General features: G+C 40.8%; 1 protein-coding gene and 1 long non-coding RNA gene across 3 annotated transcripts in view; one reads left to right on the top strand and one right to left on the bottom strand.

Annotated features, from left to right (window-relative positions):
* The window catches only part of LOC105935549, a 58,543-nt gene that overhangs the window by 13,787 nt on the left and 18,787 nt on the right, over positions 1 to 25,969 (bottom strand). The window lies entirely within an intron of this gene.
* On the top strand, positions 1,773 to 11,989 carry LOC105935548 (neurexophilin-1). The gene is made up of 2 exons (XM_012876001.3): positions 1,773 to 1,999; positions 10,058 to 11,989. The coding sequence occupies exons 1-2, from the start codon at positions 1,895 to 1,897 to the stop codon at positions 10,853 to 10,855; spliced, it is 903 nt and encodes a 300-aa protein (XP_012731455.1). The 5' UTR covers positions 1,773 to 1,894; the 3' UTR covers positions 10,856 to 11,989.

Raw genomic sequence — 25,969 nt, 5'->3', positions numbered from 1 at the left:
ACGCCAGCGGCATACAGAAGTGACCAAAACATCAGCCAGAAAGCAGAGGAACTGAGAAGTGGTCTGTGGTTACCACCTGCAGAACCTCTCCTTTATTGTGTGGGGGGGTCTTGCTAATTGCCTCCAGTTTCCACCTGTTGTCTATGCCATTTACAGAACAGAAGGTGAGATTGATTGTCAATCATTGTTGCTTCTTAAGTGGACAGTTTGAATTCACAGAAGTGGGACTGACTTGGAGTTACACTGCGTTAGTTAAGTGTTAGTTTTTGTATTACTGGACCATATATATATATATATATATATATATATATATATATATATATATATATATATATATATATATATATATATATAAAGAGTTTCTTCCACATATTTGACCATATTTTGTAGAACTACCTTCCTCTGCAGTTACAGCTGTAATCTACCTACTTTGTGTATCTAGAGAATAACATTGTAACCTTTTTTTCTTCTTCTTTTTTGTAAAACAGCCTAAGCTCATACAGGCTGGACAGATGTTTGTGAATATTGATTATCCTGCCTGACCCAGATTCCCTGTTTCATTCAGGTCTGGACTTTAGTCCACTAATGCATAAAGATGCATCAGTCAAAATCTTTCCACTGTAGCTCTGGATGTTTGTTCAGGGTTTTTGTCCGGCTGGAAGGGGAACCTGCACCCTAGTTTCAAGTCTGTTGCTGCCTATAACAGGTTTTCCTTCAGCATTACCCTGTTTGAAGCTCAGTTAATCTTCCCATGATCAGCTTTCATGTTCCTGCTGAACAAAAGCATCCCCACAGCATCATGCTGCCACCACCATGGTGTCTTCAGGGTGTTCTTATGTTGGGTAAAATAATAACATTTTGCTCTTCTCTGACCAGAGCACCATCATACATGTTTGCTGTGTCTCTATGAATTGGTCAGTAGCTTTTTTCTTGCCACCCTTTCATAAAAAAAAAAAAACAGACTTGTGGAATTCACATCTAATGTCTGTCCTCTCAGACTCTCCCACCTGAGCTGCAGATCTCTGCAGCTCCTCCAGACATCCCATGGGCCTTATGTCGACCTTATGGCCGACGCTTTGCTGACCCGGCCTGTCAGAAGTGGATGGACACGTCTTGGCAGGTTTGCAATGGTGCCATGATTTCCGTTTTCACATGACAGACTCAACATTTCCCAGAAAACATTTCAAAGCTTATTGTGTTATACCTTCGCCCAGCTTTAAATCTATCTACGTTATCCCACATCTGCTTGCTGTGTTCCCTGGTCTTCATGACGCTTCACTCATGGTCCCCATTTACTACTTAGATGACCTCTGAATGCATTCAGTTGCACTGGATTTATTTAGTAGTATCAGAGTAAAAAACACCTTTTGTATTTTTATCTGTAAAAAAAACTATGCAACTTTCTTTTTTTTTTTGCTTCAAGTTTGAAAGGTGCATCTAAAAAAAAAAGATGTTTTCAGGTAAAAATGTAGCTGTCTCTCAGAGCCAATGAACAGAAGCCCTTCCAGCTGACTACCACTAGATGTCAGCACTCGATGATGCAAAAAGAAAAGTTGCTCCTTAGAAATCAATAATGTGAGCCTCCCACCCTGCTCCCCCTCCCTCTTTCCCTGTCTATTTCTCTCTGTCCTCCCCAACTCTCTCCCTCCTAGTATAAAACATCCCTCCACGCTGACAATCAGACGTGAAAACGCCTCCGTTGTCACTGCAGCGCCAGAAAGCGGCACAGTTTAACCAGCAGATGCCTTGATGACCCCTCCTGGATGAGCCTGAGAAGACCCCGCTCTCCTCCGCACCACCTCCTTCACTCCTTGATTCTCCTCCTTAAGTTTGCTAGCTGATAACGACTCAGTCAGTAGGAGATCCCTTCGCTTTCTTATCCATTGTGGCTGAAATGAGAAGATCAGGGGAAGCTGACATGAGAGGGGACGCTCCACAGAGAAGCATGAAGACCACATGTCTGTGGGCCGCCGCTGCGCTTCTGTCACTCATCTCTCTAGTGAGTTAAATGTCATTTTGATTTGACCTTCTGCTGCTATTTGCATTCTAGATCTTGAGATTTATATAAATGATTTTTGCGCTGCTGAAATAAAAAACAACAAAAGCTAATTAAGAAGCTGTAAAACCTTGAAGGAATGCATCTTTTGAAATTGTCAAAAAATGTTAAGCCTTCTGTTCAGCAGATTAGGAGTGTTAGTCGCATAAAAGTCTGGGTTTTTTTTTTTTCCCCAGCTTTCCATCATGTCTGCTTGCAGAATTATATTTCCACGAAATGAAAGAAAAATGCCTGATTCCTTGACAAATACCTTCCCCGCTGGATCTTCTTCGGCAGCGTCCATCCAATCCTCCCCTTTTCTTTTTTTTAAACATTTCTCCTATGTGCAGATGTGGTTTGGAAAAAGTCTATCTGACAGGGCGAAGGAGAACAGCCTGAGCCCATTATGACAAATACACCAGAATGCTTGCAAGCTCAATGCCTTGACAGTTTGTGACAACCCAATTCCTTTAATCCCCGAAGAGACGGTAACCCTTCACCCGCTGATAAATCTGTCAACAAAGCAATCAAAGCGGAGCAGGCACCACTCCCCTCTCCGACGCGGAGAGAGAGGAAAAAAAAAAAACTTCATAAACTTAATCCCTACAAACTTAACTGGCCTTAAAAAGCTCCTGTGGTGTTATCTGTGTTTAATTTGCATAGTGATGGAAAGAAGTCAATTACTATTAATTATTCCCTACAACTTAATACCCATTATCGAATTGAATTCACAGTCTTGAAAACCATAAACTCAATTTCACAGCTGACTAAGCGCACTAATCATTTCCCCCCCCCCCCCCCTTCCTTCCTTTTTCTTATTTTATGGAGCTCATCCTGCTTTTAAAGGAAAACAATTCCTCGATTCCACAAACAACAACATTCCCTATCATCTGTTTCGCCTTCTGCCATCGCACGGCGAAAACAAACATTAATTATTAGAGCCGCTATAATTTCTTTAAAAGAAGCATCATGGAAGAGGGAGCCGATCTCCCACCATCGCTCGACAGGAGTGTGTTTTTTCTTTTTCTTTTTTTTTTTTTTTTTCCAGACTGGGCTGCCAAATTGCTTTGCCATGCTTTAATGGGATGATCATAATTGTTTCGTACTTGCTGCATCCTAAGCTTTCGCCTGCAGCTCCTTCAACAGATTGACAGACCCATGGGAACCTCACAAACTTATTTTGGCCGCCTTTGAACCAAGTCGTGTGTGAAATAATATGATTATGCATTTCTCCTCTGGGTAAGTTGGAAAACTAGTGGCTAGGGTTTTTTTTTTTTTTTTACCCCTCTCCTCCTCTTCCTCCTTTCGACTTCCTTCTCCTCAAACTGCCCCTCTCTAATATCCCGCAGTCTGTCCGCGTACAGTATTTATCCTCCTCAGAAGTCACGGTGGGTAATCATGCCCTGGCCTCTTAAAGCAGCGCGCCAGCGATAGCACTCAGTCTCATCCATAGCTGCCTGTGATGTCTCGACACACTTTGTGATTTGTCATCATCTCTGACCCCCCCCACCCCCAGGTAACACTTTGATATCACTTGCTGAATGCAGACCTAAACTCTTGGTGGGTGTCAAATGCCCCCATTTGATCCATCATCTTGACGACAGGAGGCCACATCACAGTTGTTAAATTCAGTGTAAAATGATGATCGTTTCTAGAAGTGCCCGGTAGGGGAAGAGAAACATCTGGGGCTCTTTAACTACCTCAGAAAGATAAAAAAGATTGCATGAATTATAGCCTTTCAGAACATCCAGGAGTCCTGAATGTGATTTGAAATAGGCTTTAGGTGTGAGGCGGAGCCAGCGTCGCCACAAAAACCCAAATATCCTGCGGCCAAACTAACCTCCTCACCCTTTAAGCTTATCTGATGTCGACCACCTGAACCCCGCTCACCAAGTGATCAAATCTGCTGCATTCATTTGTCAAATCTCTGGGTGGACAACATCCCGTTAATGTTCCCAGCACACAGCTTCCAATCAAGGCTCCAAAGTGGCTCCCCCAAATCTCCCATCAGCCCGCTCGCTCTCCATTCGGTTAAAACCACGACCACAAATCTTTCCTCCACACACCGCCGCCGCCACCACATCCAGGTAAATGAAAACCGACACACACTTTCATTCTTCCTGGCGAGGTTTTTGTGTGCGAGCCCGCCGCAGTGTCACCCGGCAGCTCCAGCGGTTCTATTAAAGGTGGGAATTTGATGGCTGTTCCTGGGGTCCGGCCCATAGAATCTCCTCCCAGCTCCCGGGGGGAAACCGAGGGGGGAGTGGAGTGGGATGGTTGGGGGGGAGGGTTGTTTATCTTCCCGTTTCAAAAAGCGGACGCCTGCACCTTATCACAGCCTCGCCAAGAGTAGATAGCATTAAGGTTTGTCCAACAAGCACGCCTGCACGCTGCATCTGGCAATCTTAGAGTCGTTTCCTAAAGGACTCCTGCATGCCGACGCCGTTTTGCTGTTATCTCGCCGAGGGATTCTGCCGCGTAAGCTGAACATTCAGGAATAATATTAACAGGTAGTTAAATGGGCTTTTCAGGAGGGGTGCAGAATAAGCAGGAGGTGGAAAAGTTGCCAAATAAAAAGTGAGTGCCTCTAAAATGGAGTGGGAGAGTTGTTTGAACATCTTTGGGCTGTGATGGATTTTAAAAGTGAGCGAATTTGGGCAAATTCTGTGGTTGCTGGTCAGTTTTGCTTAAAATTATGTGGATTTATTTTTTTTATTTTTTTATGAAAGGAAGCCGACTTTTCCAGAAAAGAAGTTCGAGGGGCTCAAAACAGAAATTCAAACATAAATCAGCTACCTGCAGCTTTAAAGCTTCTAGGCTCTTCTATTTATTATTTATCCAGATTTTAGGATATAAAATGAAACTTTTGAATAGATTTTTCAGAGTTTCCATCTGGTCCTACACAGATCGACACGAAAAAAAAGGCAGAAATATCAACAAATTTCAAGAGAAGTCAGACTGAGGGCGTTAAATACGCTTCTGTTCAAACTATCTCAAAACTAAAACGGGTTTCATTCTTTACACGCAGTTATTTTAAGAGCATTTTATTCTATAGACACTGTGTAATGGGATAAACTGTGATTTCTCCGTTAGTAGGACCAGCGGTGTTTGTTCTGGTATTTTATTAAGGAAAACACAGGATATCACCAGTCTTATTCTGCAGAAGTACCGCTAATAGATGTTTATATTCTGCAGCAATTAATTGAAGACTACAGCTTCTTAATCATGAAGTATTTGGATATATTCAGTAAAGAAATTTCCATCCATGTGAAGAAGTTTCCCTGTTCTTTGTTGTTAGCATTAATATTAACACAGTCCCACTGCCGTGGGTTTTTTGTACATCTTTTTGCTGTTCAAGCATGTTTCACAGAGAGAGTTTTAGATTATTTATACATTTTTCTTCTCTGTGATGTCGTGTCTGTTGGAAATTAACTGACAGACTGTATTATGAGGGATTGCTCAGCCTTCCTGTCCAGACGTACATTGATTTTTGATCATGCAGATCACACTTGAGTGATTGATTCCCCTTGAATTGTTGTTCAAATGGTAACAGAAGTCTTCTCAAAATTCAAGTCAACCTCGTCACTTTGCTTTCTGAATTTCAGCTCTACTTTGTAGTCTTAGCAACAGTTTCAACCATTATTTTATTCTCCATTTAGATACAGAATAAACTACAAGTCATTGAATTTTATTTTACACCCTGCTTTGTTTCCAATACCTGTGGTGCTCCAAAATACGTCTAACGACTTATTTTAGGTCAAATCTCAGTTATAAATCACATCTGATTTGTTTCATAACAAGCGTGTATATTTTAGAGAACTGGGCCTTCACAGCTTTAGTTTCCAGTGTTGATTTGGTGCCACTTAAAGAAAGAAAAATCTTTATTTATTGTTGCACATTCCATCTAAACTTGTCTGTCTGCTCTAACCCCTGTGCCACGACTCCCAAGGAGTGGTTTCTGATGAGGTCTGGCTAAAAACAGCACCAATTAAAGTATTTATATAATGCCAATTTACAGCATATTTAAAGAAACTTTACAGAAAAATAATAATATTTAAAATTTTACACAGAAATATTGTCAATTCAACCCAATAAAATCATACAGATTGATTCAAAGTTAATTGCATAAATTCCAGTTTGATTGTATTTCTGTGTGTTTGCATAAAACAAAGCAAAAACGCACAGAAAAGTTAAATAAGATTTAGAACATAGCTTAACGTTGCTTCTGGTCGCCTAAAATGTTGAAATAAAGCTATCTGAGCTGCTAAAATTGAATGACTACAAAAGGTTCATGTGAAGTTAATAATAAAGATAATTAAGCGCAGAAACTAATTCCACCTTTAGCGACGTGGGGATATTGTTTATCCTGGTCTGATATTCATTATTGACGAACCAATATCTGTTAAGCCCAGAGTTCTCTAAGTGTGACTGTTGACCTTTGCGCTGCCGGCTTTGTTGTTCCTCGTCGCCAGGTTCCCTCGCTCCACTCGGCGGTATCTCTTTCAGGCACATTCACGCCTCCGACACGCACTCCCTTTGTACCTCGCTCGAGTGTTTCTCCAGCCGAGCATAAGGGAATCTTGGCCCTCGGTGTGCTGGTGCAGTCAGCCGGGGTGTTCCGGATGTAAACGGTGCTTTAGTCAGGACTGCCTCTGATCTGCCTAATCTCCCCGGGCTGGATTACAGGTTGGGCTCTAATCCGTGAAGTGGGGGTCTCTGTCAGTGTGCTTCCCTAATCCAGAGACTGTCAGGTGCTTTAGATGAAAGCTAATTGCATGTCACAGTTTGGGGACCGAACGTAACGCTGGCGACAACGGAGCGGAGCTGGGAATCAGGTCTGAGGAGGACTGGGCACACACACCTCAGATGTGCTCTGGAAAATGTGATCATCTTAGAAGAGGAAAACAGAGACGAGTCCTTCCCAGGAATTTCAGTCATATAGAACATTAACGAGTAACTCCGAACAAGAAGCAAAAGAATATTTAGGTTGTTGTTTGTTTGTTTTTTAAAGCGTATGTCGGTGAAATTCCTGCCAGGATTCGTACGGTTCAGGAAACGTTCCTCACGTCTACACGCTGAAAATGCTGCATCCACACAAACACAAGTCCCACTTCCAGTGATTAGTCTGACAGGCGTTTAAACCGGCTCCGACTTGCTCCCTAATATCCCTGGATCTGGTTGCAGGACTCCGCTGAGAAAAGAAACCCAGTTACAGAGACACATCAGTAATTACTGAGCTACCAAAACGATATTTCATTTGGTGATTAGAGACTACAGCCTTTCAACAACTCAGAATAGATATAGTCATGAGAAATAAATGAGCTTTGCAGCTTGGATTGCCAGACAAAGGTCCATTAGGAGGCAGTTTATTATTTTACGATTACGGAAAGTGGTCTAAAGGAAATTAAACAGGCATGGGAGCAGTTTTGGTATCATCTGACCTTGGTAGATCCTGGCAGATCATAAACACATTGTTCCAAGTTATCTGCTGTAATTGTCCTTACAATTACAGCCATTTCATTCATTTTTAATAGCTATAATATAGCTTGAAGTCTTAAAGAAACCTAATCTTTTCTGCCTCCTCATCAAGTTTTCTTACTCCTATTTCAAAACACCCCAACCGAGGCATAATGAGAGACTTTGCTCCATTTATGCAGTTTAACTGATGACCTACCTGTTAAAATTATTCCTATAGGTTCATCTTACAAGCTGCAGATGTTTGTCCAGAACCAGTTGGGTTTTTAGATGTGAAAAGCTCAGATTTAACTCTCCGTACGGGGTTGCACTTAAGAAACGTTCAGGTTGAGAGATCACAGCGCCAGAGATCACGGCTCGCTCTCATCGGGACATCCGTCATTGAGGCCTCTTCAAAACAACTGGAGGCCATCTTTTCAAACCGCTGCACTCCAAAGCCGAGTGCATGAAATGAGCGCACGCTTCGGCGGGAGGATCACAGCCCCTACACCCGGCTCGCTCTGAGACAGGGCTGACCTACAGTGCTGCAATGTCATTCGGTGAACTTTCAGAAAGAGAAGAGACCTTATTCCCGGCGCATCGATTCGCAGGGTGAAAAGTACAAAATGTAAACGCGCCGACCAGATGGATCTACTGTCACCGGCGCGGCTGCCGCGTGGACATCACTGTCACGGGTCTCTGTGGGGTGCGAGGGAAATCTTTGCGCCCTCATCTGTGTGATTGTTAGATGAGAGGCAGAATGAGGCATCAATCATGCATTCAGGGCACATTCGGCAGGTAATAGTCCACCGTTGGATCACGTCGGCAGCAGAGACGCTCGTCATTCATCTCAGGGTATGGCAGGAATGCCCCTTTAATCTTGATTAGGACATTTTCGCACTGTGTGAGATGTAGCTACGGCTTTAAATGATATGTTACAGGTGCTGACAGGCGGGCGGAGACATAACTGGAATTGCTGCTCGTTTCTTGCTTTTGTTTATTGGTTCTCAGGGACTATAACATCATTATTAGTATGCAAAGTAAAATATCCAGTGTATTTTTTTATATATCAAAGCTAAAACTGTCTACTCTGACCTATTGAAACAGAACAAAAGTAATCTACAAATCTACTAAATTATCTTCTATATGCTTTTTTTTAAACATTATTAAAGACAGATCCTGCTATTTGGAGTTTCTCCAAACCTTCAGCTGTATAAATCTACAAACAAAAATCTCTACAACATTCCCAAAAACTCCCCTTTAACTTAATGTAAGGGACTGATTGTGACTGCAGCAGAGATGAAAACACCCAACATCCACCTTTTCTTGTTTGGAGGGTTTTTAAGCACTTTGCAGCAAAATGTACATAAATCAGCTAGTGTCTTTGTTTTTAAATTATTGCACTCATATGCAGCGCCCCTTTTATCTTCCATTGATTTAAATACATGCATTTATCAGAGAAACATGATTTTACACTTTTTAGAGTAAACTAAATTCTGTGAAACCCTACAGTCTTGTACTTTGAGTTATTTTTGTCCAAATGAAAATCTAGACTGCATATATGTATCATTCAACAGTGATAATAAAATTCAGCATTTAATGACGTCTGTTGCCTTCACCGCTTCACCAGCGAGAAAAACTTTCATTTTGATTTGAGTTTATCAAGTAAACAGTGAACTTCCAGCCTAAATATAGTCGCACTATTTTCATCCCTAGCCACAGTATTTTGAGTCAAGCTGTGCCAACACTCTTAATGAAAACTCATATCTTTGCTTAGCTTTTCTGTTTTTCATCAGATATAACTCATGAAGATGTCAAACAAAAACAACATTAATTGGTTCCCATATGTTGCGGAACATCAGGTTCACGCTATGTATTTAGGAGAATGTAGTCGGCATTAATGATAAAACAGCAAAAACCATTTCAGCCAGCCGGCTCCCCTAAAGAACGATTCATCATTTCCGTCTTTCTTTACAACATTTTCAGAATCACTCCTATTAATGTTTGTGTTTAAGAATAAAATATGCCTTGAACAAACGGTGGAAACAGTCCATCCATTCAAACATGACAAATGTACTTTGAACTAGTGATGCTCAAATCTGTCAACTAAACCAGACAATTTGGCCTTGATCTCCTGTGTTCAGTTATAAAAAAGGTAAAAAAACAACATTTGAATTACCTGTTAATTAAATCAACACTAAATACTGACTTAACACTAAACGTTGCATTCATTGATGGAGCTTTATTTGCATTTAATAAAAAAAATCTGATCATTTTCAACCACCTATTACAGTGAGTGTTTGAGAGTTAAGCTCTAAAAAGGAAAGTTGAATTTAGTATTGGCAAGTAAAAGCCTAATTGGCACTTCCCTACATCGAATAATGATTAATTGAAGTTATAATTAAAAAATGGCAATGAAAAAGATGCCGACGATTACCGAGCCTGGCTAATTTAAAATTGTGAAAAGCATTTAACAATAATCCATCTTTTGATCCCCCATTGGACAAAGATTCCCATGGTGTTCTCCAGCTGAATGTTGTATTTAATTGGTCGTGTTTGTTTTTGCAGGTGGCCGGCGCTGATTCACCACACTCAGGAAGTTCAGACTTGAGACAGAGCTCCAAATCCAAAGCGAAGACCTACTGGACTGAAAGCAACAAAGCTGTCTCCATCAGCCGACTGCTGTCTCAAACCATCTACGGAAAGGAGAACTTCACCTCTGTGGACCTGAATTACGACGAGGAAGAATCCTACTCCAAGCAGGAGCAGTGGAACTGGCTTTACAACGTTTCGACGCCACGCGACCCTCGATCTAGGACAAAAAGAAGACCCATTGTCAAGACCGGGAAGTTCAAGAAGATGTTTGGTTGGGGGGATTTTCACTCCAACATCAAGACCGTGAAGCTGAACCTGCTGATCACGGGGAAAATCGTGGATCACGGTAACGGCACCTTTAGCGTCTACTTCCGGCACAACTCCACCGGTCAGGGCAACGTTTCCGTCGGGCTCGTCCCTCCAACGAAGGCCGTGGAGTTCCAGGTCCAGCCGCAGCACCAGAACTTCCACCACCATCACCAGCAGCAGCAGCAGCAGACGGCTCTGGAGAGCAAGGACACCAAGCTGTTCAACTGCAGGGTGGAGTACGAAAAGGTGGAGAAGGGCACCAGGAACTCGCTGTGCGCCCACGACCCCTCACAGAGCTGCCCGCAGGAGCAGACCCAGAGCCACGTGTCCTGGCTGTGCTCCAAGCCCTTCAAAGTCATCTGCATCTTCATCACCTTCTACAGCACCGACTACAAGCTGGTGCAGAAGGTCTGCCCGGACTACAACTACCACAGCGACACCCCCTACCTCCCCACCGGGTGATCACCGCCGCACAGGAAACGAGGAGCAGGCCGTCGGGTCTTGAGCCGTTTCAGAAGCCAACTTGAGATGTTAACTAACTTTTCTTTTTAATTACCACAGACGTATCCTTGTGACAAGATTGATATGGCGCCAATTAGGAATCCCAGCCTGAGGTCGTTTGCGAGAGCATTTAGGGAAGCACTCCTAGGCTTGCAATACCCCTATTATATGCATAGCTGCTTACATGGAAAGGAATCTCTCAAGCCAACTGTGAACGTGTACTGATTGTATTTATGTAAATATTCTGGACCCCACGCGAAAAACAGAAAACACTTTTATTAATGTTTTGGTTTTTTCCCCCCCCTCCTGCTAATTTACTTGTTTACGTTGATGGTGTATTTCCGTCTCAATCATGCTTTGTGTCTTCTTCAATCAGTCTCTGGTAATCTTTGCAAACGCATAAATGTCAATGCGAATAAGAAGAATCTGTCAGTATGAGTTAGAGGGCGTAATGGAAAAAGCAGACATATTTCGAGTGGTGTTGTTTTCTGCAGTGTGGTTCGTTAGAGTGAGTATAGCTCTCTGATATCGTTGTCGGACTCTCATCCATGTTCATGCATGAACCGAATGTGGTGAATGGCTAAATAAGGCCCGTTTATATTGTCATTTTATTGCACCTGTCAAAAGAAATCTTCGTCAAGCCTCGGCGGTGACAGGAAACGAGGAGAAAACAGTACTTTTGCTTTAATTCTGTGTTGTGTGTTTGGAGGTTTTGAGGCGACACTGAATGACACCATCGGGGAGCTCCAAGCAGATCAAATATGTTGCAATAAATAAATAAAAGTTGAAGAAGACATGCAAGATGACAGAGATACAGAAGGTTATTTTCTGTGCTGTGCTTTAAAAATATTCAAAAATAGCTGTGTTCTAAATCTGCTCCTATCTGCGTGATGAGTTTCTTTTTAAAAGGATTTAAATGTTGCTTTTCTGTCTGTTGCATAAAACAAGCATGGTGTAATAAAATTCAGCTCCTGCTACACAACAAGGAGCCAGCGGTGAAATGTGTAAGAAGCGACCACGGCCCTGCAGAAATCAAGGATCCATTTCAGCACTCTGTGATAATCATCAGCGGCAGAGAGCAAAAAAAAAAAAAAACAATAGTTTGTTTAAAAATACAGAATAAAAATGGAAACATGTATGTCAGACGATTTCTGTGGGTTCATTTTATAAAAGCCATAAAAAAAAAAAATCAGGATTTATTCTCCCAAAGGAGGGAACGTGAATTAAAACAGCAGGCACTAATCACACATCAAATGTTTGCACCTCTGGTTATCAAAAAAGGCAGATTATGCATCAGACTAACACTTCTGCTAATGACGCTGGATGTTGCGATCAGCTATTAAAGCTTCATTACATAAATTGGGAGCCAATGGCTCCATGCGAGGCATTTGGAGAAAATGAACACAGTAAAAGAGGGAGCTCTGCAGAGTCAACAGCACAGAGTAGAGAATGAATTAAAATACCAATAGGAAACCTGTATAAAAAAAAGGGGGGAAAAAAGTACAAATGTGCACCTAGGGGCACAATCACTGCTGTCTATTTAAATTCAGTGCTCTTTCACTGTGTATGCAGTCGTACGCTCAGCACTGTTAATAGCAGCCTGGACCACTTCCAATATGCAAAGGAGGGCTGGATTTTCTGACAAGGCGGCCTAAAGAACTCGTCTGCCTGTGGGATGAGAGAGCGCAAAGAGAAATTTATGATGTGGAGAAACGAGGCTGGCAGAAATCACTGGAAACACCTGACTCGTAAATTGAGAGCATGTTTCTGTCACTGAGAAGAAGGAATGACTAATGTCTCAGATTGCTGTTTTGGGCCAGTTCTTTCATCTCAATAAAGTGACTGATGGTTTGCCGCCCATAGAAAAATGTGCCAGGGACAGTTTGTTAAGCTTCAAAGAATTAAAGCGGCACTTTGCTGAGACAATGCAGCCTCATTATGCACATAATCTCGCAAGTGTAAACAGTCTGGCAGAAAAGTGTTGGGTGCGAGAGCTGCTGAAAGACATCTGTAATAGCATATTTTTCTGCCTACCCTTTAAGACCCTGACAAAAATAACCATATTAATGACTGTTTAAAGATCATAGGAGTAAAGAAAGCTTTGAGAGGTGATTTAAACTAAACAATGGATCAAATGTGTGATATTTTACAACATCTTTCCAACTAATCTATCTAATTAACTAACTAAATATGTATTTTGGTCCATATTTCTGAATATCTCCTGTGTTGCACAACCCAACAGCCCGGCCTCATGCAAACCTGAAATACAACCTCCATTAAACTCTGTTAAATGCTGGTAATGTTGTCTGATGATTCTCTGAGGCATCCTGTGTCTGCTCACCTTTACTCACCGTTTTCATGGCGTATTGGGATGCTTTATCAATTGCCTTCAACTCGTTACTTATCCCCTCTGTTGTTCGTTCTACTTAAGAGATCCTTTAGCATCTGAATTGTTCTATATTTTAACTAAAGTGGCTGAAATAGCCAACGTTCATTGGGCAGAATATTCTTTTCTGCCATTCCTTGCTCTGTAAATTAAGAGCCTGACAAGTTGTCATGATGGTTAATTGAGGTAGGAAGCGTGCAGCAGACCGTTCGTTTTACCCACAGACACGCCATCTCTCCTAGCTTGTGTTAAATCAGTGTCCCTTCGAAAAATTGTGATAGATGGAGCTTCTCTGGTATCAAAGTCGTGACTTTTATTAATGCTTGCTACTGTAATTTCCTTAAAAAAAAATCTACCTTTTCCTTTTTAAACAAGGAAACAATTTCATCAGGTCTTTTAGCAACGGCCATCATACTGAACTGACTGACAGCTCCCAGGGAGAAGGGATGCTGTACGCTACCTATGGCAGTGGGACAAAACACTCAGTTTGCTTAAACCACAGATTTAAGTTTAAACCACAAGATTGAAATGATAGAAAAATACGTGTTAACTTGTGAACTGTGTTAATAGCTTAAAACTAGCCAATGCCACAGGAAGCGTTGTCAGTCTTTGACAGTGAAAGTTATGTGACGTTGATCCATATAAGTAGCAGAAAAGCCCATTTGTCTCCTGGAGAGAGAGCGTGATCGCTTGTGAACTAATCACAACACACGTTTACCATCAGCCATCAGGGTGCATTTCATCAATTTTTAGAGGAAAATTAAGAATGAATCATATCATTCAAGTCACTGAGTGATGTCAATTTTAAGTAATCTGACCGATGTGTTTCTGACAGGAAGAAATTTCAAAGGTGCATAGCCACGTTGACCTTTTTAATTTATACGTCAGTAGCTCACTCTGGTTGCATACAAAGATTTTATGAAAGATTATAACGACCTGCTGGCATATTAGTTGTTATTTTTTGCCGTTTTACGCTTTGTTTTTGCTCAATTTGTTAGTAAATAAAGCCTTTTGTGAGGGAATACAACAGTGCGCATGGGTGGCAGGGGATAAAACAAGGAGGCTAATGGCTATTAGCGTCTCCCAGCAAAACAAAGAATGGTCCAAAAAAAAATTTAAAAAATGCTAAAAAATATATGATTCCAAGAGGCAAAGGACTGAAATGTCGCTGGTAATACAGTTTGAACATTGGTGTTCACTGAAGTGTAAACTAAAGCTGCCGATTGCTCAGATGTGACCTCAGAGTTGACTAATAAGAGTAAATTGTCTGATATGAGCCTCTTAAAGTTGCTGTTAGATCGTGCATTTAATTAATAACGGTTGGTCTTTAATCACGCCGAGCTTCCGCTTTACTGCGAGGCATTGCAGAGGGTCAGGCTCGATCCGACATTATTTATGATTGATTTATTAATTAAGCAAACTGGCATTATGATAGTTCTGCGATAGTGCAGGTAGATGGCGCCACATCTGTTTACATCTGCTCATCGCACCCAGTTCTGGATTCTATTTAGCCCCAAAAAGGACCATCAAAACACTTTCAAGTGTATATAACTTTACTTTATCATGATCAAACAGTTTATAAGCATATAATGTGGCTATATACCTTTACCATTTTTAAGGGTCCCAGCCTGAGTCCCAACTTGGCTGACGGCAAGGAGCCGTTCCAACCTCAAACATTTGGAGCTCATTTTGAAAGATGGTTGGTGAAAAACGACATGTGGAAACCAGAGTCAGCAACCCTAAAAAGTGTTCAATTGTAAACAGGACTTCCTCGATTATTAAAAAGGGTAGAATTTTCCGCCTGACGTTTTCTATTAAAATACAAAAAAAAGAAAAATATTTTCTTTTTAATAAATGGCACCTTGTGCATTGTCTAATCTTTTGGGAGATATCCTTTTCATTTTGAATAAGAAGCAAACTTCTTGGCTGAATAAAAATAATTTTCATGTTTAGAAAAAACTTCAATTTACGATAAATGCACCAGTAATATAGTTTTTCACATCAAAACTGTGGATTTATCGTCAATTAAGGAAGCTTAAATGTTCTGCTCTGAGCTACAATTCTCCAATCAGTCACCACAGTCCAATCTGACTGTGGGGGGATTTATTTATTAGGTATTTTACATTTTATTTAGTCACATCATGCAGCTGACATTCAGTTATCGTCATGCAGTTCAGAGTTGTGCATTTAGCCAATGCGTTTCTCATTAGCTGATCTAGAAAGAGGTGATCAGCTGAATGAAACGGCTCTAAATCAATATGAACTTTGAATATGTATTTAGAGTATATTTATTTTAAGAATGACCCATATTAGGTTTTTGTTGTGTAAGGAGTTAATTTGCTCTACTTTTTTGTAATTGGTGTTGTAGAGTAGCCTGTTTAATATTGGGTACATTTTATTTTAAGAGCAATAATTGTGTTCAAAAGGCTCTGAGTGCACGTTGTGATAAGGGCAACAAAGATTGTTGAGTTTAATACGTAATGGTCACTTATTACTCACCACAGGGAATTCAAACACACTGTTAAATCATCCATTTGTACTTATTCTGACTTAAGCAAAACAGCCCCTAGACACTGGATATGATTTAAATATTTTTTAGAGAAAAATATAAAATACTTTTAAAATAAAAAGTAAAAATCCAGAGTTTCCTCATATTGGGAATGTATTCCACAGCTAGACTGATTGTTTTTTTGTTTTTTTTTTTATATTATCTCAACATATTTGTCACTATCATGCCTGTAATATTTAGTTACTTTTCCAAAGCTGCCAAAACAAATTCATTATTGCAGCTTTGGAAATTAAACGTACAATAATCAGTGAACTGATTCTATTCTGGTACCTGATTTATAATTAAAAGCTCTAAATTGAGAAGTGCCTGACTGCATGTTCAGACCCAGCAGCTGCCAGGCTCCACCACCGTTCTAGTTCATGAAGGCACACAAACACACACACACCTCTAACCCTGGACAATTAGAAGAGGTTATTCACTGCCTATTTTTCCTTTGAGCAAGTGTGAAACTGATGGACCTCAGACAACAGGGGGGATTCTGGGTGGAGTTCAAACCCTGTTGCTTTGTATTATCAAAATCTGATCAAGTCTTCTTTGGTCACAGTTATAAAGTTGCATATTGTAAAAATTAGGTAGGAATGTTTAAATTTAGACCAACCAGCAGCAACAATCCTCTTGCCAGATGTTGGATTATCTATAATTGTTTTAGAAATTCAGTTTAATTTCAGGGTTTGATTTTACCGGGTCCAGTGAGGGCCAGAGGGGGTGGGGGGGGGGGGGGGGGGGGGGGGTTGGTTACTGTAGTTGATTGAGCTGAGTATAAATGAATCACAGCAGCGTTTGGACGTCTCGGTTATCTTTGGGCCCAGATCCCTCGGTTCAGTTGTCCTGGGCCGGAGCCATCCGTGCCTGCCGTCTAACCCCTAGCTTGCCCACAATCCCTGATTAATGTGGTCTGGGTGGGAGCTGTCAGAAATGGCAGAGAGAATCATGGGATTTCTCCTTCAGAGTCCCAATGACACCCAGCAGCTGCAGGAGTAAACAGATGACTAACCACTGGCCTTTTGGCAGCCTTCGGAGATTCACATGGAGGGAGGGCTGCGAACATTGCTTTGACATTTAGGTGGATTAGAAAGTTCTTGGGTTCTGCTCTCACGGTGTCAGAGGTGCTTGGCGCGGTAATTATTTGCGTCTTGCTTTGCTTCCGCTTGACCTCCAAACCACAAGGAAAATGTAGAGCTTAATTTTGCCACTTACGGATGTTTGTTCAGATGAAATTTTTAAGTGTGAAACATCCCCTCCGTCCCTACACCCACCCCCCCTCCTCCCCGCGCGCCTCATTTATAAACAAATCACATTTTCCGTGTTGCTGCCACAGAAGAAAATAATAAGTAACTGGCTTTTGAAAAGAAAACAACAAATTGTCATTTCAGATCATGTCCTACCGCAGACTTCATTTCAAATCTGGTGCTGAAAGCCGTCCTGGGGGCACAGTTTTGCGTGAGGTATTGACATATTAAGGACTCCGTCAGACAACGCCGCTGCTACTTTTAAAATCGCAAATAAATTACTCTCCTCAAAACACTATTACTCGTCTGAAAATGAAAACTCACTCATTGTGACTGTCTCATATCAGGTGAAAACTGGAGAGAATTAATTAACCTTTGTCATTTTAATTGCTTTAGTGACAGCTGTCCTTTGGAGCTGGAGCTATCCTAATGCACACACTGCGAGCTTGTCAATTACTTTCCCAGTGAATAGATTAAAACGCCGCAGAGGATAGAGTCATTTCATTAGTCAGACTTAATGCCCCCCAGACATAACCAGGTGCGAACACTTCACCCCTAAATATGCAGGAAAATGAACAATACTATTAAGCCCATATGAATCGAATGAATTGTGGCAACATGAAATTAAGTTCACGCTCTATTTAATTCCTTCCCACAGCTTATTTTCCATTTGTTGTAATGTTTCTTTTTCTTTGGTAAGGTGTGTAAATTAAAAATATTTTGGACAGAACATCCTGCAGACTGAAATGTAGGGCACCTGGGTTCCAAAGCTAATTTCTCTTATGGATGTTAGCTCTGTCAATTCTCACAGCACAGGGTAATAGCAGACATCAGCCTCCATCTAATTCTCCCATTTTGCTGCTAGCACATCTATGATTTAATGCAACTCAACCCATCATGAATCAGACAGAAATTACGCTGCTTTCAAACGTCTTTCAGACAGTTCTCTGCTTCCAACACCAAATGTCTCCGAGTCTCTTCCTTTTCGCCACAATACATGAAGTAATTTTCACATTTTACCAAGCTGCTGAAGACCTTTCCTCATGTTCTGTGAAGATTTTCACACTCGAGCACGAGCAAAGTCGGGAAAGCTCTCGACTCCCTGGAAACGAAGGTGAATGCAAAAGAAGCTTACATTCTCCGTTTGCTGATGTTACAGAATCACAACAGTGCAACAAAATGTGACAAACGCAACAGTTTGAAATGCAACGTCCTGGTAAACCTGCTATGTTTGGTCAAAGCCCATGAAAATAAAATCAAAACTAACTTCAACCAGGACCTGCGGAGTGATTTTTGAAAAAGAGAATATGTGAAATTCTAGAGTAAAATATGAGACAGCTGTTTTTCTGTGATAATATTGTAGATCCTTAAGAGCGGCTGTCCTGTCCACATTTAAGATGTTCTCCTGGTTCAACAGATATGAATCTAATGGTCTCTGCAGCATTCCTCCAAAGCACAAGGAAAATGTAGAGCTTAATTTGCAATCAAATCCTCGACTCCGTTTATGCACTGTGCAAGGTGCTTAATGTGCATTATAGTGGATGTAGTGTCAAAACTGTAAAAATCATGTAAAACATCTGCTCATTTACAAATGACAAGATGGTGCTTTTAGTGTATTCAGCATCTTTTTTAGACGTGAAAACCTGGTCAGTGATAGAAGAGTAATTTTTAGTCCTTCAGTAATAATTCTTTTTTTGTTTTTCCTAAAATAAAATAAAAATCTAACTACATTGAACTGTTACGCTAACTGAGCCACCTTTAAAGGAGCTATAAGTGAGATATTTACTGTAAAATCAATCTAAAATCATTCTCATTTCTCACCTGGGATGGAAGTAATATTCCCTATAAAAAAAAAAAGATTTCCTCTCCATCAATGTCTTAGTCAAGTTTCTCTCCTTTCAAACCTAGAGGTACGGTGCGGAACTCAGTTCAGAGTGTAGTCCGTGTTTACTTCCTGGTTCCCGAGCCAATCATATGAGAGCTCCCAGTGTTCTCATAACAGAGCACAGCATTTGGTACTTTATTTTAGCAAAAGAGCACTAGCCTGCAAACATGGAAGCCAGTAAGAGAAGTGGACCAGAAAACAGAAAACAACACCATAGACCTGTCCTGTGGAAGAAAAAATTCAGTTCAACAACAAACCGATGAGCAAATGATGGGAGTGTGTGAAAGGCATCATGTATGTGTTGTTCTGATTTTACCCTCTAGGTGTCATTATTACTTGTTATTCCTTTAACTTCTCCCATTATTATTATTATTATTATTATTATTATTATTATTATTATTATTATTATTATTATTATTATTATTAAATTGTATGACGGCAGAGTAAGTTTATCCAATAGCATGTGTAGCCCCTAATGTCCGCCTCCTTAAAACCGTTTGACTCTCCTGATCATTTTCTGTATATGCTTATCTCCAGCGGTCATTGGGCGAGAGGCGGGGTAAAACCTGGACAGGTCGCCGGGCAACACGTAGACACACTGGACAAATAACTCTGCACACTCACACCTAAGGGAAATTTGGAGATACAAATTAAGCAAACAAGTCATGTTCGTGGGCTTTGGGCGGAAGCCCGGAGTATCCGGTGAGAACCCACAGATGCACAGGGAGAACCTGCATCAGTTTTTCAGTTGTATTTCTTTGTGACTACAGATTAAACCCTCGGTACATTCATCATTTTAATTTTTATCAAATGATGTGGCATCCCTTTGTTCCAAACATCTTACCCATTCAGTATCAGTATGGGTATCCAGCAGGATTTGTTTCTAATTGAGATCTGATTTGTTTGCAAAGTTTTCTTTTAAAAGGACCTATATCATGGAAAATCAACTTTGACATTTTAACTTATGTTATGATGCAATGGGGTACCGCGCACGTGACGTCACCGTCTCAAGAGCAACGCCCCTTTTGCCGTTTAGGTAGGGCATACAGGAGAGAAAGCACGGATAACCCAGCTATTACAAGCGCAACAGAACCAGCGATATGACCGACTTTACAGCCGTTAAACTTTCCCAAGACGATGTCCCAGGCACACGGTTTACTGGTCGCACTGTGGAAGAACACACCAACCTTCAGCTCAAACGATGGCTTGAGGTTCGAGGGCTTAAAAAGACTGGAAAACTGGCCGAGTTGATGAACGGTAAGCTTTGTTTTGTTTTTCCTGCGCAGCGATCATGGCAGCGTCGGCCGTTTTTTTTTGTTGTTGTTTACAATCACCGTCCAGGAATGGGTATATGTTTAATGTTTGTCTCATTTGAAATGTTTTTGAGTAAGCTATCCTGGTAGCAGGCTATCATGTTAGCGCCTGCTACCATGATAGCCTATATGCGATCATGGTAGCAGGCGCTACTTTATTAACATGTCGGCCACCAAAATACTCTTACCTTGACTTGATGTCGCTGGAATTGGGACAGGATGTTCTTCGGTTGGGACCTTTCCTCCGACAAAATGCTTGCTACATATGTACTTGAATTTGGTAACTTTTTCCGGGTTGAACTGTTGTGTAGGCTGACCGCCCCGGTCCCAGCGCACACATTTCTCCTTGGCAGTCTTGAAGAAAACATCCTTCATATGCGGCCGATCAGCGTAACTCGAGTCGCTGTTGCACGTTCCATAGCAACAATGTTTAAAAACCATGGTCTTAGATTTGGAAAAAGCAGTCGTTTACCGAGTAAAACCTAGGCTAACGCACGTCTCTTTTAAAGCAAAGCAGCGGCGGGTTTCCGGAGTTTGCCCCACTGCGTACCACGTGATGTGACGTCATCGTGACGTTGTGTTTCTAAAAATAGCTCGCGCGCGGTACCCCATTCCTTCATCAACATCATGCCCAAAGTGGTGTTTTGCTAGGAAATCCTTGTGAATTCTGCAGCAGCCCTTACGTGTCCTGGAAATGAGCGGCCATGGCTGGGTCTACATATAGCGGTCATTACCCACCCCATCCAGGAAGCATCTACCTGGACCATGCCGCCCCTGCCCAGTAAACCGCACACTCAACAAGCGGTAATATGAGGCACAATGCGGTCATTTGTGCTCAAAGTTGAGACGAAGTGGCTCTTTTAGCACCTAATCTGCACAGCGACAGCAACTGCTCTTTTTTTTATATATCATTCTGTAGCGGTTCTAGGGAGACGCCATGAAATGGGCGGCACCCATACATCGGAGAGGCGGCGTTGCAGTGAAGGCAAGCATATTTCTTCCAGGTTGGAAAATTAGCACCAGAAAACAACTAATATTTCAGAACCAGTGAATACTCCGTATTGCCAAAGGCCATTGTCCATCATATATATTTCTGAGCCGTGTATATGTATTGCAACGTTGTTCTGCTCGCTTATTTATAACAGTTTAACATAACATTAGTATTTTAACATAAGTATTTTATTATGGCTGGATTCCCAAAAGAGAGTGCATGTTTGTGCGTTTTTATGCATGTATACCTTTTGTGATTGATGTATAGATGCATAAACAAACCATTTTTCCTTCATGAGCTGCTCTCACTTTAAGTTCATCATTTAGGAAGTAGCATTCTAAATTCAAAAGCCTTGAAAAAAAGGGGAGGGCTGATCATGCTTGACACTGCAGATATCAATTATTAATGTCTGCAAAAGTCAACCCAAGTGAAAACCAGGCATGAAAGAATTAACTTTTATCGCACAACAACCTCCTGACCAAGTTCAACAAAGGGGGTCTGAAAAATAATTTAGTCCAGCAGCAAAGTCAGATTATTTTGGGACCATCATTAACTACGACCCTAAAGTGTGTTTTCATGTCTCTGAATGCAAATGAAGACAAACTTCTCTCAGTGTTTTCTGAGGTGAAGTGGAATATAGAATAGGTTACTAGCTAAGTATACATTTCACTGCAAGCACAATGTATCCCTTCATCACAAAGGTTAACTAGAACCGAGCAATTTGACCCAGAAATATCACTTTTGGGTCTGATCTATGCTGTATACACAATAAAGACCTATAAGGCATAATATTATGACCAGCATGGGCACCCTGGCTGCTCCGACACTAGTTGGCCCTGTATGCAACACAGCTGTCCATGATCCAGTCACTGGTCCACCAAACTTCCTACTTTGGAACAATCTGATAGGTACTGGTTACTTTCAAATGAGAACACGCCACAAAAAAAAAAAAATAAAAAAAATAAAAATGTTTTGGAGAAGTTCTAACCCAGTGGTCTATCCAACACAATTTGCCCCTTGTTTATATCCTTGTTTACCTGTTTTCCCTACTTCTAGAACATTACCTTTGAGAACAGGGTGCTCACTTGCTCCCTAATATTTATTATCTCACAAAAGTGAGTACTCCCCCTTATATTTTTGTAAATATTTTATTGTATCTTTTCATGGGACAGAACTGAAGATATAAAACTTTCCTACAACATAAAATGTTTATGTGTCTTGTTTTGAGAAGACAGCAAATTACCAGCGTTATACAAGCTGTACACTGTCTACGTTGTATTAAGGTGTCATATACTCAGTGTTGTCCCATTAAAAGATATACTAGGTGGGCTGCACAGTGGGTAGCGCTGTTGCCTTGCAGCAAGAAGGTCCTGGGTTCGAGTACACCACTGGGTCTTTCTGCATGGAGTTTGCATGTTCTTCCTGTGCATGCGTGGGTTCTCTCCGGGTACTCCGGCTTCCTCCCACAGACCAAAAACATGACTGTTAGGTTAATTGGCTTCTCTAAATTGTCCTTAGGTGTGAGTGTGTGCATGAATGGTTGTTTGTCCTGTTTGTCTCTCTGTGTTGCCCTGCGACAGACTGGCAACCTGTCCAGGTGTACCCCGCCTCTCGCCCAGTGAACACTGGAGATAGGCACCAGCAACCCCCGCGACCCCATGAGGGATAAAGCGGTTCGGAAAATCTCACTTTGTGAGATAATGTATATCCCAGCCACTAACGAGTCCCATGATGCAGGGATAATTAATGTTATACTTATACTGTATATATTATATATATTGGCCTCCTTATATTTATATTCATTCATATTTGCAACTATAGTACAATCACAATGTTATTGCGCTCTACTGAAGCATCTGGATGGATGCAAACTGCATTTTGTTGCTTGTACTTGTGACATGTGCAATGACAATAAAGTTGAATCCTACTATGTTCCATAATGTGTATATCTCGCATTGCCCCCATAATGCAGTGGAGAACCATACCTCAGTTTAGAGCTGCTTACATTTAAATAAAAATATAAAAATAATGAATATAAAAACAGTAGCACAATTACTTTGGTAAATATTAAAACTACCATTATATAACATGATCACGGACTTTTTCATGAAACTAGTTGCTCCTGGAACAGAGAACGAGCTGTGCCATTTTCTTTTGCATGAACTACAGATGGATGCGTCTTCAAAAAGCTTTGCTTGTGCAGTTATCAAGTTGCAACAACGAATGCGTTTAATAAAGAACTTAAAAAAAGTTACCAACTGGTTGTGCTACCCTTAGCAGCAACAGACACCGTCAAGTATGTCTTTACATCCCTATGGAGAGGTTTTCCCCATGCACTCTTCTTTGCAGGATTCTTTTAATCCAGAGCATTTCAATTGTATTTACACTACAAGTCTGGACTTTGTCGTAGCCACACTAAAACCTTTTCGGTTTATTTTGTATGTTTTTTCTCAATGGTGGACGTGCTGGTGTGAATGAACCATTGTCATCCTGCTCCACAACACAAGCACTTACAGGTCATTAACTGATGGCCAGATATCGTCTTTCAGGTTTTTTTTAAATAGAGAGCCAAATTATCCTAACCAACCACGTCACGAAGCATCAATGGTACTACTACCACCATGTGTGTGCAACAGGACACACACCTTTAAAAACGTCTACTTTCATTCAATCAGTCCACAGAATACATTCATAAAAGTCTTGGGGGGGTCGTTATTTTTTTCTTTTTGTGACAAATCTGGGTCGAGCATGTGTACTTTTCCAACAGCAGCGGTTTTTTTACTCAGGAACTCTCCAATGGATGCAGTATTTGCCCAGTCTCCCTCTCACTGGGAAATCACTGACCTTAACGGAGGTAAGTGAGGCCAGCAGTACTTCAGATGTTGTTCTGGGGTTCTTTGTGACCTCCAGAATACCATACCATCTTTATTTATAAAGCGCTTAAAAACAGCCAGCAGCTGAAAAAGTGCTGTACATCGCTACAAGCTAAAACACATCCATTAAAAAAATGTATAATAAAAAAAATTAAAAGATAATGCATGAAAACAGTTAAAATAAACAATAAAACCAATTTAAAATGAAGACTAAGTGTCGCTGGTGATAAAAGTCAAAGAATAATAGTAGGTTTTAAGGCGAGTTTTAAAGGTGGGCAGTGAAGGAGCCTCTCTTATGTGCAGCAGTAGCTTATTCCATAATTGAGGACCAACAACAGAAAAGGTCCTGCCCCCTCTGAGCTTCCTCTAAGACCTCGGTACCTCCAGGAGATGCAGCTCAGCTGACCCGAGGGGCCAAGAGGACGAGTAGGGATGAAGAAGCGGGCAAGGTCATTGAAACACTTAAAAAAAAAAAATCAGAATTTTAAAATGAACTCTAAAATGTACTGGGAGCCAATGGAGGGAGGCCAGAATATGAGTATTATGCTCTGTTTTTGGAGTTCCTGTTAAAAAAACGCAAAGCAGCGTTTTGAACCAGCCGTAGATTAGAAAGCAAAGACTGATTCACTCCAACATAGAGTCCATTACAGTAATCCAGGCAGGACGATATAAAAGCATGGATCAACTTTTTAAGTAGTTGTCTTGACAGAAAGAATTAAAATTTTGCCAGCTGCCTTAAGTGATAAAAACATGATCCAACAACTGTTCTGATCTGATGGTCTAATTTCAAATCACTGTCTAACTTAAAACCCAAATCAGTGACACTTGGTTTAAAATATACTGTCAGGGGTCCCAAAACAACAGTACTAGGGTCACAGGAGTGACTTTGTATTGTTAAAATTTAAAAAGTTTAGGGCTAGCCAAGCTTTAATGTCATCCAGACAGTCCAGCAGGGCCTGCACTGAGAATTCGTCACCCTGCTGACAATCGTCAGCATATAAATGGAAAAGGGATTCCATATCTCCTGAGGATGGAGCCTAAAGGCAATAAGTATAAATAAAAGAGTAGAGGTCCTAAAATTGAGCCCTGTGGGACCTGAATGCCTACTAAATGATGTAGACGTGATATTAAGATATTTTAGGCAACAGTGTCAAAGGCAGCAAGCAGGCCCAAGACTGTATGGGTGCCAGAATCACATGCCAACAAGATATCATTGACGACTCTTAATAATGCTGATTCTGTGCTATTTCAAGCTTTGAAACCAGACTGAATAGGCCGTCTTTTGGCTCTTGGAGTGTTGGTTTTTAAGATCTTTCCACTAACTTCATGTCACTAGTAAGGTTTACGCTTTGTAGTCTCAGTTTAAAGCCCACGAAGATTCATTTCTCCAACAGAAACTGGCAAAAGTGCTTTTCAAGTCTTTAAAGTCAATAATTTGGATTGGCAAATAAAGTATTGTAGGTTCTTGCTTCAACATATCAAGAAATTGTTGAAAAAGTTTAGATCAAATTGCACTGGGAAGACATTAATAACCAGGAGAAATTCTAAATAAGAGCTAAAAGATGTAAAAATCTGATAGCTCTCATAATCAACTCCTTATTAACTGTCTTTACCCAAGTCAAATAACTTATTCAAACATTATAAAGAAATTATGACTACATCTAGTAAGTTTCTTTACAAACAAAGAAAACTTGGATTAAACTTTGATACAAATTATAATTAGATTCTTAGAACAAAAGGGGGATATAAGAGCAGCCTTTTTACTTATTGATATTGCTCTCAGTTTGAGAACAGATAACAAAAATGTCTTCAGCAAGATAGAATATTTT

The sequence above is a fragment of the Fundulus heteroclitus genome, chromosome 3 (assembly GCF_011125445.2).
Source record: "Fundulus heteroclitus isolate FHET01 chromosome 3, MU-UCD_Fhet_4.1, whole genome shotgun sequence".
NCBI classification, from domain to species: domain Eukaryota; kingdom Metazoa; phylum Chordata; class Actinopteri; order Cyprinodontiformes; family Fundulidae; genus Fundulus; species Fundulus heteroclitus.
The sequence above is the reverse complement of the archived record's forward strand: the minus strand, read 5'-3'. Positions and strand labels throughout refer to the sequence as shown.